Below are 13,774 nucleotides of genomic sequence, written 5' to 3'. Positions count from 1 at the left end.
TGCCATTTTTCTGTATTATGCTTAGGAAAATAAGTTGTCACACCTTATGGAAGGATCAAACCAGGCTGAGATTTAGGAATCGTGGCGGGGACGGGGGCATGAATGGTACCAAAAAAAAAAAAAAAACCAAAACAGGAAACAAAACCCCTCAGCATTGGTTTTTAGACCTCTCCATGATGCCCAGGTTTGTTGCTGTAATTTTCTTACGAAGAGTTAATGTGCGACTTTCTTTGGTTTTTTAAAATTTTTGTCTACTCTGTTTCTGTTTTCCTGCCTTTTAGTATAATAAAATCACTTAACTATAAGCCATTCAATTTTTTTCCTCAAAATACTTTCTTCTCTTTTCTCAATTGTCTATAAAACTATTGAAATGCTTCAATTGTGAGCATACAATGAATGATCATCCTCTAATCTGTTCCACATGGATATTGGGCCAGTTTGTACATTCAGTATGCAGCACTCCTCTAATTCAGTTAAAACCAGAAAGACTGAGACTGTTGAAACCTACAAGATCTTTAGAAAAGATGTACTTTAAAAAAAAAAAAATTCCCATGCCACATCATAGACACCCTACTGAAGACACAAATCAAAGGAAGTAAAACAAGGGGAAAACACAAGGAAATTGAGCTTAGGTTCAATCTTCAAAAGACAGAATTATATCTTTTAGTTGTGTATTTAGGGATTCTTGAACTCTGTTAAGAATTTCTGAATCTTTTATGGTTACACTTGAACACTTATTCTGATTTGGTTTATTTTGTTGGGTTTTTTTGGGTTTTTTTTCAGCGTTCCTCAGAAGAGAACTGGTGATTCTCAGCTCTTCTAAAATTCCTCCCATATATTTTAAATATCCAGAGGCTTGTAGTAATGACCAGTGGTGGTGAACTTCCAAAGGATCAAAGATCTGGCACAATCAAGACAATAACTGAAAAACCCAAGTGCTGTAGGACAAGGAATAGCTGAGTCACTTCAGTCAGGGCATCAGACAGGGACCCGAGCATGAAAAGGTTCTTTGGTTTCTCCTAGGCTTGAAATACCATGGGAACCATTCTCTTGTGGTATATCTGCTTCCTGCCACACTGAAATTAAGATATGCAGAAGTGCCAGTGTATTTCTCTCTTCTTTTTCCCCTTTAAAGGTTTACTAAGATTATCAGAACTCAAAGTTTTTACTTGATTAAAGGGAGGCTTTGGTTTGTTACAATTGTCAGCTGCTGGTGATATTTCTGACCCAGTAATCAGGGCTTGTTTAGGACTATCCACAGTAAAACAAATAAATAAATACAAAAAGTCAAGGAGAGATTGGCTGTGGTGCAAAGTCAAGTTGCTGGGAGAGAGAGATGTAATATAAGAATATGTCAGGATCTGGGCTATTAAAAGTTCTCATTATTGATTGTAGCAGCCAGGGAGCTTAACTTCATGGTTTGATGTAGGTTCTGCATCTAGGGAAGATGTAGTGGATGTTTAGGAACCAATAAAAGTCAAATCTCAGAATTTATGCTCAAATAAAACACTTCATATTCTTTATTAAGGAAGATAACTGTAAGAATCCCACATAAGCACACTGTTCCAGCTAGTCCAGCTATTTCTGTGAGAGTCTGGGGTTTTTTGCTTAATTTTTCTTCAGTGAACAAGGTCATGTGTGTATTTACAGATATGCTGAAATTACATGTTGCAAAATGTCTTTTTAAAGACCTTTTAGTTAGTCTTTGATGCTTGATTTTCTAAATTTGTTGTGTCAAATCCAAAGTCCAACAGCTGAGTAAGAAAATTCAAAAAGTAAGTGAGGGAAACAAAAATTGTTGGCTGACGTGAAGAACTCTAAGTGGAGTTTCAGCCACTTGTCACATTTCTGGGCCAAAAGAAATGTGTTATTCAGTTATTTAGAATATATTTTGAGAAGAAAGTTTGTAGTTACATGCAAATTTGAATCTTCGTGGTTTGGTAAAAGACTAATATAGAGGTTTTTTTATTCAACTTCAAGAAAGGCTTTATTGCAAAACCTCATTACCAGAAAACAGCAATTTTTTAAAGAAGAGATAATGTAGACATGTTGATTCTAGTTGGGCAGAAAAACTAGGTTTTGGAGGCACGTAGGACTTTCTTTTTTTGCCTAGGTACAGGGGCTGGTCCAACAGACAGTGCATCAGCATACTGTTATCATGAGGGACTTTCTGAATAATTTTATTAAAGATTCCATAGCCATGATGGACCAGAAAGATAACTGGGGAAAGAAGGATATGCCTGAAAATCCAGCTGCCTAAACAAAAAAGTCTGAACTATGGGAGGGAAGCAGAATAAAGGAGGGCTGGTGTGCCCAGTGGGTTGAAGTTCTTGACCGTGCCACTGTCGCCTCGACTGCCAGCTGGCTCTGCTGAGGGCAGCCACATCAAAAGCTCCATCTGTGGCCACAGAAGAAAATCCTTTCTGGCCTCAAGTGGCCTGTGGCCACAGGGAAGGGGCCCTCCCTGGCACCAGATGTGAAGCTGCTGCACATGCCTGTAGTCTGCAAAAGAGGAATATGGTGAATAAGGCATTTCACTGAAATTTGTAGAAGGATACAGAAATATTTGGAATTTCTAGCCCTGACAGTTCCCTGCTAGCAGATTTTTGATGCTGTGGGGGGGAAAAACCTTTAGTAGTTTCTGTAAAATGGCCTTGTACTTCTAAATGTGAAAGAGGAAAGTAATACGCTGGCCTTGTGTGTTTTGTTGGCTAAAGTCTATTTAGATTCTTGGAGGGATTCTTCTCAAGAAGGTGCCACATGTGAAAGCCTTATAACTGCAAAACATCAGTCAGCATTCAGTCCTGTATCTTAAATAAATCTCAAATATATCTTAAATATCAGATTGTTTTCTGTGAGTGCAAGGGAATATAGTATCTCAGTATCTATAGCATGGCTTCTTCTGCCATGGCTCTGAATAAAGAGGTTTTCTTTTGCTGTTTGGGCAGCCTTCAGTGATGGGATGGATTTATCACATTGTCCTGATGACTGCATGTGTCTTAAATGTCACACCTGTAAGTTTAATTAGGTGATTTATTTAATTTAGAGGTGTGACATTCCCATTCTTGAACTTCTAATGCTTGCATTTTCTGACTTTATCCCTATTTTTTTTTTCTGGCACAGACTGAAATGTTCTTACTGATTCAATCCATTTCTTATTACATGGCAGTAGACCTCATTTAATTAAATGCAAAGTTATAAGCCAAATGGGTCCCAAATGTATACTGCTTTAAGAAAAAAAAATCCAAAAAGAGAAAAAAAACCTCACTAGCGAGTGTTTGTGTTGGTTTGGCAGGTATTTGGAATTGAGTTTGTGACCAGAGGTGGTACTAGATGCAGAAGAAGCAATGTTTTTATGAGAAAGTCACCCCCTTTACCTGGGGAAATGCTTTAGGGCCGTGTGTGTGCACATCCAGCATTCGTGGAAAGGAGGGGTGGGTGCAGAAGTTTTTCGTGGTCCTTAGTGTCAGCCCAGCTCTACCTTGGTGCCCCGGGGTTGCAGTTTCTGGGCAGACCTGGGAGAGCTCCTGGTGTGCTAATTAGTCCTGCTGAAATGGAGTTCAAAGTGACTCATTCCTGCAATCAGTCTTTTTAAAAAACTGTATGAATATTGACTGATCTATACATGTTATTCATTAACCAGTACTGACAAAATAACCTGTGTTTCATTATGGTTCTGGTGCTGAGGGAAGGGGGAAAATAACTGCTTGTGGCATTTCTTATCAGTTCATCCCTTGTAGCAATTTGATATTTATCTCTCATTTGCTGAGAAGTTGGATCATACTGGGTTTCCATGTTTATGATTCTGTATGTTTTGATGTGTGTTTTAAGACAGCGTGCTGTTACTTTGTTAAATTAGCCAAGGTTTGAGTCGTGCTTTTCCTAATCCAGCTTTAATTCCCTCTGCTGCATGTGAGACCGTGTCTCTTCTGAGGGAGCAGAAAATGATGTAGTGCTTAAATTACCTTAAAATACTGATTTCAGAAAGAATTAGAATTTTAGCATTGCTTGCTTTGCCTTTAGGAAAACTGGTTTTTTTAAATCTTCTGTGTTGGAAAAGTTAGTGTCCCATCCTGGCTGGTGGCCTTCTGCTGGGACAAGATTGTTTCTTTTCAGTGTCTTTCATCTGGACTTTGGCAAAAAAAGTTGGATGTAACCACAGTAGGTAACACATTTCCAGACAATGCCTTATTGTCTGCACAGGCTGGACACAGAGACCTTGCATACTACTTAGAATCAAGATTAAATTACCAACTTTTTGGGCATTTTTATGTAAAATGCTCTTTATTATGGTTTTCTCATAGCTAAAGTATGAGTCACTTGCAAGCCATAATAGATTTTGGCTATGCTGCATGATGAAGTGTTCTGGATGCAGTGAAACGTTTAATCAAGACTCCAGGCAGTGAAACTCCCAGTGGTCACCTTAACAGATAGGGCTAAAGAAAAGGAGAGAAAATGGAACAATTATGGCACCTTTTCTTTACAGCGCTAGGATCAATATTTCTTAGGGACAACAGAAGGAAGTAGCTTCTTTTTGAAGTTTAATTTTAAATGATAATGAAAGCAGATTTACACCTGATTTAGGTATAAGGAAGAAATTTTCCATGATGAGGGTGGTGAAACACTGGCACAGGTTACCTGGGCAGGTAGTGGATGTTCCATCCCTGGGAACATTCAGTGCCAGGCTGGATGGGGCTCTGAGCAACCTGGTCTACGTGAAGATGTTCCTGCTCATTGCAGAGAGCCTGGAATGGATGGTCTTGAGGGTTCCTTTCTAACCCAAATTACTCTGTGATTCTGGTATTTTTCTGATAATGTCAATTAAATCCCAGTGGCTTTGATCACTCTGATCTCCCAGCACTTTATAGCGATGCTTTATAAATGTTTCTTGATTGAAAAACATCAAGTCACCCTACTGAACTTTACATAATAGGATATTAACTTCAGGAGGGTTCTGCAGTGTTAAAATGCTGGAGTTGGAGCCCACAGATTAAAATTGCTTGGGAAATTCCAGCACTACATATTAATCATAATAACATTTATAAGGATCCATGCATGTTTTTTAATGGACAAAGCAAAACATGTTTCCAAAGTGCATTGAGCCCTAAGTTTCTAAACAATTTCAAGGCTGGTAATCAGTAGTAATTCCTCATTCCGTGAGGTAAAAGGAAATATTTCTATAATCCCTATTCTAAATTACTGTTGTCTTGTATACCAGGTTGATGTTTTATTTGCTTTGGGGCAACTGAAGTGGGCAGTGGTGGGGCCTTGGACAGCTTTCACATCAAGCTTGACCTCAGACATCAGAATTAAGTCTTTTAAACCTGGCTTTTTAAATTTATTTTTTTCCCAAAGAGTGCCTTTTTAACACTTTTCCCCCACATTTTCTCCCCAGCTGCAATCTTCCCCCTATTAATAGTGGGATTCTTTACAACATGACATTTCTATTTAACAGGTTTGCTGGCCTGCAGCACAATAGACTAATGTGATTTTTATTGTACTAGCATGCACTGGGATTGTTTGCCTCCTGGAAAATGGGATATTCAGATGCCTCATTCAGCTTCAGTTATTGCCTTTTCCCAAGATATTTTCTTAACAAATGGGCTTTCCATCTTGTTGTGAAAATTGTAAATGTGTGTGATCAGTAGTTCAGGTTTTTCACCATCCTGAGCTCTGCTATTATTGGGTATTCAAGTAACTTCAAAGCATAATGTGTATTTTTTACCCTCAAACTTACTGTTTCCCAGTGATTTAGTGCAAGATGGCAGACTGGGTCAAGATGGGTAATGGGGTTTTATATTTATTTATTGATTCATTTATTTATGTAAAATTGTATTATTTTCAAAGAGGGTTTTTTTTTTTTCTTCAAAGTGTATTTCCAGAAATGCATTGTACTCTGATCCTTTATCTCCCCATTCCCTTGCCTCTCCAGTTTGGAGGAAGCACCCATGCATTGGTCCTCGAGCGCTGAGTGTAACCACAACTTCACGGGTGTGAGTGGCCAGTCTGATTACTCACGTCCATTTAAAAAAGGAATCTATGCATGCATGTGTGTTTTCCCAGATTAGGGAATCATTTTTTGCTGGATGAAGATAAAGGCTGAACTGATGAAGACAAGAAGAAAAAAATGACTAGTGTTGGCCAGCTTCTTCAGTCAATTACATGGATGGAGTGAATTAATAGTTGTATTCTTTCCTTTTATCATCATGAACGATATTACTTAGAATATTTACCAAGGGAGGGGGAGATAAAATCTTTTCACTTTTATTCAGTTCAAATTGATAATGTGCTGCCATGGTCTCCAGCAAAGAAGAAAAAGCTCCTTAATTTTGTTTTAAGATGAAGGATCATGTAATGACTTAGGCATAAACAAAAGTCTCCAGGGTGATTAGTGGCAATGCTGCTCGTGGATTATTAGAGAGTGTCTCCTGAGAGAGGCAGTGAACGTCACGCTAGCAGGCAAAGGGAAGAAGAATGACTCAACACCATATATATTGAAAGAAAAACTGTTGCCTCTGCACTCTGTTCTTTAATCAAATGATTGTAGCTTTTGAAGAGGCAGCAAAAGCGTGAGGCATCTGGGAGTTCCTCCCTCCTCAGATCATGTTCTATCTATAGATCTCTGATCCACTGTGTGCCATGGATAGCGTGGCTTCGAGCAAGAATTACTCTTTGCAGACTCCCAGGGAAACTTGCTGCTGCCACGTGAACTCATTCCTGTTTCCTGTGTCATCCTTTTTCCTCCTCTCATTCTCATTTGATAGGTAGAAGAACTTCAGAAAGCTGTTCTGCCTGTAAACGCTCCTGACTTTGGAATAAAAGAAAACTAAATGTTAATAACTGTAGTAAAACAGAAGGATAGGGTCTGGCCAAGTGAACGTATTGGTTTATGGAAGGTGTTATGATTGGTTAGAATTTGGCACACTGCCTTGCAGGGCGATGTTTTATTTTACATACCTTTGGAGGTCATAAACTCAGTCACTAAAATAATTTCTTTTTCCAGGATAAAACTTTCATTTTAAGCTTTTTATGTTGAGCGTGGACCTTGTTTAGCCTGTTCAGTAATAGTTACCTGGGGTACTAGTATTTTTGAAATGGAATTGAAGTGGTGTTTTAGCTCTGAGAAGTGAAACTTCATCTTTTAGCAGCTTAATTCAACAAATTATTTTGAATAAGCTGAAGAATAGTTTATGTCCTAAATGCTTTGATAGATCTGTTTGCTTTAAAACTTGAGGTCTTGATATGATTCCTATATCTGTTAGCAGCTGAGATTTATCTGAGTGGAGAAAGAACTATTTTTCTAACAACTACATTCAGAGTAAATTGTGGCAGAACTGTTTGAGGTGAGTGCTGCCCTGCCTCAATCTGTTCTGAATTTGTTTAGGGAGGAAAAAAAAAAAAAAACACAGGAGGCTAATTTGAGCAGCAAATAAGAATTGTAACAAGATCAAGGCAATTAATACTTCCTCTGCTTTTAAAATGTCTGTGACAACAGACTATAGCAATCAAATTGTCACAGATGAGGATGGGCTGGCCATCTGTAACTGTGGCAGGGGCAGGGCATTATTGTGAGAGTGTTATTAAGCCTGTGAAGGAGAAATTTGATTCATGCACAGGGAAATTTGTGGTATTGTGTGGCTTTCTATATTGCCAATCTCTGTGGTTTGTTGTATGCCTCTGTTTTTGCATCTAAGCTTGAATCAAACATAAAACAAGCACACAAATAAAACTAATTAAAAAACCTACACAAAGATGGTTTGCATAGAAATTGATATGTAAAATTACCGTGTTTATTTTACAAGGGTTGGTAAATAAATAATGTGTGTTTGTCTGAAGAATAAGCTCCGAGGGAAAGCTTTGATTTTCAGTCTTTTTTTTCTAGATGTATTAAATGTGTGAAGGAAAAGCACTGTACTAGAATTTGTACAAAAATAGAGTGATTTTGTGGAGATCTATGTGCATGTGGATTGACCAAAGCTTTCTAAATTTTTTCATTTTCCTTTGAACAACAAAAGCAAGGCAATATTATGAATCTATTAATTAGTTTTCCATCAGTCTTAACAGATTCAGGAGAGTCTGTAACTATTTGTGTTCTCATGGCTTCTGAAGAAATTCAAGGCTCTTGAGAGGAGCAAAGCCCCCATCAGTGCCTGGACTGCAGGAGAGGGCAAGTTAGAGAATAAAAAAGGTGCAGAGACACTTAACTATCTTTGCTCTTTCTGTGTTTTATTATATTTAAGTCCTATGAGTGGCAGTAAGAACTTTTGGATCTTGTATTAAAAGTTGATGTTGACACAAATAAGAATTGAGGATTTGACAGATGGAAAGTTGCAGAAATTGTTGTAGCATAGTGCAGTACTTTGAGTGCTGTGAGGTGTTTGGTTTGTATCTGCCTTTGCATCCTAGATTTGCACGGAATGACGAGTTTGAGGTCAGGGAAGAATATTCCTCATTTTGGATAGATTTGGGCAAAGGGGTGGCAATTATCACTTTCCATGTAGCCTGGGCATCTGCTTCCTGCAGTTCTACAGGCATTGGTATGTAATGGTTCCTTCCTTCCAAGGTCGGGATAAATCCCTTCACCTCCCTTGTTTTCCATCCCGTGGTGTATTTGAGGTTTCAAGGCCTTTGGTTTCCTAGATATTTCTTCTTGTACTTGCTGCTGTCGCTGGTGGGTGGTTTGCCAGCAGTGTGAGCTGGGAGAATCATGTGTGCTGAGATCAGCACATGGTCTGTAGGCCCTTTGGAATGTTCCTCCTGTGGTGCAAACAGCTGCTGACACCACCCATGAGCACCTTGTCTTGCCTTCGTTAAGTCCAGGACAGAATTACACTTAATTTTTAATTGGTGACGTATGATAATAATCAAACCATGTATATTCTAAAGTGGCACACATTGATTTTTTTTAAGCAAATATGAAGTGGGATTAGAAGGATAGAAGCAGTTGGTTGGGAAAAGGTTTAGTTTAAATCTTTGATTGAAGCTTTGTGGAATTTTCTTTTTCTTCTCCAGTAAAAATGTGATAATATACTCTGCAATCTTCCAGTGCCCTGTGGCAATGGAAGACGTTGTGGTTGTGGTTCTCCTGTGGCTTCTGCTTCATGTTGGAATTTATGGAATAATTTCAAAGGGAAATTAATTTTTGACCTTCTGGATATTCAGTTTACATCCGATCTCATTCAGGATGTATGAGAGCCTCTCTTAAATGAAATGTGACAGACTCTTGTTTGGGGAAAATGTGAAGTTTTTTCTCAAATATTTTTTCATAGCTGTCCTAGACCAGGCTGGATGAGCCCTGAGGAGCCTAGTCTAGTGAGTGACATCCTCATCCCTGGCAGGGTAGGTGGAACTACATCATCTTTTAGGTCCCTTCCAGCCCACACCATTCTGAGATTCTATGATTACTTTAGTGAAATTTCTGCAAATGAGTGCACCCAAGGATCTTACTCTCTAGGTCTGCAGTTCTGTTTGTAAGCTGAAGTCGTAAATTCTAGCAGAAGTAAAAAGATAGCTTTAGATACAGATGTTAATTAGAATTAGCCAATGGTGAATAATGAAGCAATATTCATTATCTAAGCCTTGTGGATAAGTAATAAATCATGGTGTAAATGCTCTTTTAAAATGTTGTGGTTTTTTTTCTAAAAAATTCCCATCCTTATTTGAGAATTTCTTATTTTTCCACCATCTAAAGCATGTCTTTGGTATAAAATACAGTTTCTTTGTTTACTAGTGAACAGATTTTTCAGAATAAAATTGCCTTTTATATTCTTCTTTTTTTCTATTCTCTGGAATCTGACTATAATTAACTTACTTGTCCCCCTATCCTTAGCCATCTGTGTTCTTGTATCCTCACTATTTCACATTATTCAAGCTGTAGGCGATGCACAGCTCCTGTCCCAAACCCCCCAGAAGTTGTCACGTATTTTTCATATGATTTGTACAAAGGGCAATCTCTCATCATGAAAATGGGTTCTGGTGGCAAAATGTCACCTGCAGCTGAAACATTAGCTGTGAATGACACGTATTGGTAGGGGCAGATGAATTGCAGAGCTGTGCAGCTGCTTCACCTCGAAACCCTGTCTGGGGAAATGCTGCACTTCGGGGAGGAAAGCAGGAAGAGCGTGCTGTGCCAGTTCCATGGGCAAGGAGGGCTGGCAAGATCCCTCATCTGTCATTTCTGCCATGTCCCTCCCATTTCTGTGATTAATTGTCACCCAGTCTCCTTGAAAACAAACCTAGGCTGCTTTCTTCTCACAAAGTTTGTGTCTGGTGAGGTGGTTGTCAATCATCGCTCGTGATGCTCTGCTCAGCACTCCTTCTGCTGTCAGGGGTATAAATTTAATGATAAAACCTTCTGGGTTGATCTGTCTCAGGCTGTGAAGTGTTTTGTGTACCATTTTTGAGTGGCCAAAGGGATTAAATAGGGGATAAATAAATATTGGCCTTCTATAAAAGACCCCTGTTCTGTCTCCACTTCCAGCACATATAGCTATTATATTAATATTACACTAATATTAACATAATATTTTCTCTTTGTTTGGGATTATCCTGATTATCAAGTCAGAACAGTTTAGCAGTTGGTGGTCCCTATGAAAACAGAACAGAGAAGAAAATGTTATGACAGGGGACTAGAAACAGCAGAATCATAGACTTTGGATCACCAGAAATGCCTGTGTTGGTTATATCCAGAGCAGCCCAATCCATATATTTTCAACTGAGTGCTTGGAGAATCCTTGTGGATAAGGGCATAGCAGATACTGTAGCATAAATAATATTTTGTCTGTCAATTTAAGCCATCCATACCTTTGCCTTTACCTTTCTCTGTTCCGCGATTCTTTCAGCTACTCATTTTCTCTTTAGTGGGTCTTCAGAGTTTGGTGACTGTTCAGTATTTTGGGTCCAAAACCATACTTTTTTTTTTTTTCTCCCCCATGATAATATAAAACAGCTGTGTCTTTTTGAAATATTATGTTCCATACCCAGCAACAAGAGAAAATGTAGTTCTGCATCTTTCTGAATTACCATCAGCAGGGCAGCAATCTTGCTTATGAAAAACTAGGCATAAAGAACACAAAACAACCTTTCAGGAACTATCATTCTTACTTGGAAAAGCATACAAATATGGCATGTGAAAAGAACATTTGTTGAGTTTTGGATAGTCAAGAGAGTAGATGCTAGTGGGTGCTCAAGTAATGTTTATGTTTGCAATTAGAGGGGAGTTTTGAAAGAGAGAAAAGCAGATTATTTGTTATAAAATATATAAAGTGCAAGGGTGTCTTTTCCCCTCTCGGAACGGAGAGTTGCCAATATATAAACATTTCAGAGAGAATTTTACACCACCTCATCTTTATGTCAGGCAGCATTTAATGGTTGAACGATCTCCTGCCCCGGCACTTGGCAGTTATTCTCCAGGGGCTGACTTTGAGGATTACAGTGACAGTCTATCAGTGGATCTCTTCCAGAATAAACTAGACTAAGACTATTTAAAATCAGTTGCTATCAACAGGTCAAATTAACTTTATTTGTGTTAGAGGTTTTCCTAGGAGTATTTTATAACAATGTGGAATTTTAATATCCGGATGGGCTTTTCCTCTTGTTGGTGTGATTTGGGAATGTGCTAATTCATATGATTAAGAGCAATTTACCTGATTTCTTTCAGAATTGTTTTATTAGTAACATTCAGGTCCAATCCACGTCCAGTGCTCACTCCAATTTTTTCCTATTCCTTCTTTTTACAGGTAGAAATAACACTACAGGATATCAATGACAACCCACCAGTATTCCCCACAGACATGCTCGACTTGACTGTAGAGGAGAACATAGGGGATGGATCTAAAATACTGCAACTGACAGCCATGGATGCTGATGAGGTAGGAACATGATTTCAGTTTTGAATGTTGGTACTAAAAGTGCCATTCTGGACATGTTTTCTTCATTCCTTTGTGTGAGCTCAGCCTCAGGAATCATGACAGTCATTCACGAAGTTCTGTCCAGTATTGTGGAGGTTTAAAGTAACTTTGAAACCAAGATGTTGTAGTTGAGCCCAGTTCCAAGGTGTGCAGTAAAATTAATCTGAGGCCAGCCTTGGAGAACAATTAAAACTCTTATAATGCCTGCTTTCCCTTTGACTAGACCCAACAAAGATCAATATTATCCCTTCCAAAAGAAATTTTTATTTTACCAAAAAGAGGGGGAAAGAAATAATGATAAAATGTGTGCTCTGTAAATGAATTTGTTTGCAAAAGAATTTTGCCCTCTGAGATTCATTATTATGAGAATGCTGCAACTAAGGTACTATGAAGAAACTACCATGCTATTGATGCATTCATTTATTTTAGAAACTTAAAAAATGTTAATCATGTTATCTTTGTTTGCTTGAACTGTTTCTTTCCATGAGGAAAATTACTAAAAAGTCAATATAACCATACAAAAAGTTTGTGTTGTTATTAAAATACAGAGGTACACTTGACAACAACAAGCAGTTCTTGCTTTCAATAATAGGGTGATTCAACCTCCTCAGGAGAATTTTATTCCTGGACTTTTTTTGTGTTAGCTTGGTTAGTCTTCCTGTGATTGTTAACTGATGTACTTAATCTTACTACTACAGAGGGAACCACGGGAACACCCCCGGGAATGTGATTGTAAATATTTTGGTTTTCCCTTTATTTTCCAGTAGTAGCCTGATATACAGACAAAACCCAGGATTTTGGAAAGGTGCACTTCTGTAACAAAAATTCTAGCTGCTTGGCTTTCTTTTAGGAAGCAGTAAACACTCTGTGGTGTGGTATGGCAAGTACATCTAAGATTATAGCAATAATGCTCCAGCCTCTTTTTAACCATTCCTGAACTGCACCTAATCTATTACCCCTTCTGAAACACTCCATCCAGTGGGAAGTGATTTGTTACCTTAGAGAGAAATCAGTCAGTGTTTTTATCAAAAGGAATGATTTCAGTTTCCCTGCCAGAACATTTCTAACTCCAATTCTTTACAAAGAGCCCAAGTTTTCCTGGTGATGTGCAGCTTTGGGCTGAGATACCTTCTTATACCCCCTTACTTTTTGAAGCTGAGGGCAAAGTATAAACCAGTATCACAAATGGCTGTGGTTTTAGCTAAACTCTGTTAGAAGCACTCTGGCTGGTCAAACATGGGGTGAAGAATGTGATCACCTCTGAAAATTCTCATGAGATGTGATGGCTAAGCCACACAATTGCAGGAAAGTGTGTGACATCCCCTAGGCACACCTGAGCACACAGATGAAACACTGCACGCAGCTCTGCAGGGCTGGGCACCTGCAGAAGCCTGTTTTCTTTCTAAATTTCCTTTTATCAGTTAGCTCAGTCTGACTCTTTGAAACAGCACCCCAGAGAGAGAGTTTGGCACGGGGCACTCTGGTAAGGTCAGGTAACTAATGCTTGTCTCTCCTGTCACAAATACAAGCAGGTGTTTATCTCTGTTAATTTGTTTTTGTAGGCAGGAGTATTTGAAACAGCCCTAGAATTCCTTTTTGCCATATCTCTTTGATCTGCTGTTCATTGCAGCAGTGCCACTGGCACATCAGCAGCAGGTTTCAGCTGTCAAACCCGAGCTCTGGCCTGGCACCAGAGGAGGGCACAGTAAATATCTGCTTGCATTTCTGGGCATCATCAGCACACAGGGTTTAGAGTATCTGATGTTAGAGGCTACCAAACCTTCAGTATCCCTAAGCCTCTCTTGGAAAAAGAAGTAGATGACATTTTTCTATGTAACATTACTTTTCCTTAATTTTCCTTTCAA

General features: G+C 38.7%; 1 protein-coding gene across 1 annotated transcript in view; it reads left to right on the top strand.

Moving 5' to 3' along the window:
- FAT4 (FAT atypical cadherin 4) overlaps positions 1 to 13,774 on the top strand; it is a 123,132-nt gene that overhangs the window by 51,030 nt on the left and 58,328 nt on the right. Inside the window, exon 2 of the mRNA XM_004186192.6 lies at positions 11,739 to 11,870. Coding sequence (XP_004186240.5) covers positions 11,739 to 11,870 — 132 coding nt within the window. The remainder of the gene's footprint in view (positions 1 to 11,738; positions 11,871 to 13,774) is intronic.

Source organism: Taeniopygia guttata, chromosome 4 (genome assembly GCF_048771995.1).
Source record: "Taeniopygia guttata chromosome 4, bTaeGut7.mat, whole genome shotgun sequence".
Classification (NCBI taxonomy): domain Eukaryota; kingdom Metazoa; phylum Chordata; class Aves; order Passeriformes; family Estrildidae; genus Taeniopygia; species Taeniopygia guttata.
This window is presented reverse-complemented; position numbering and strand designations above follow the sequence as displayed.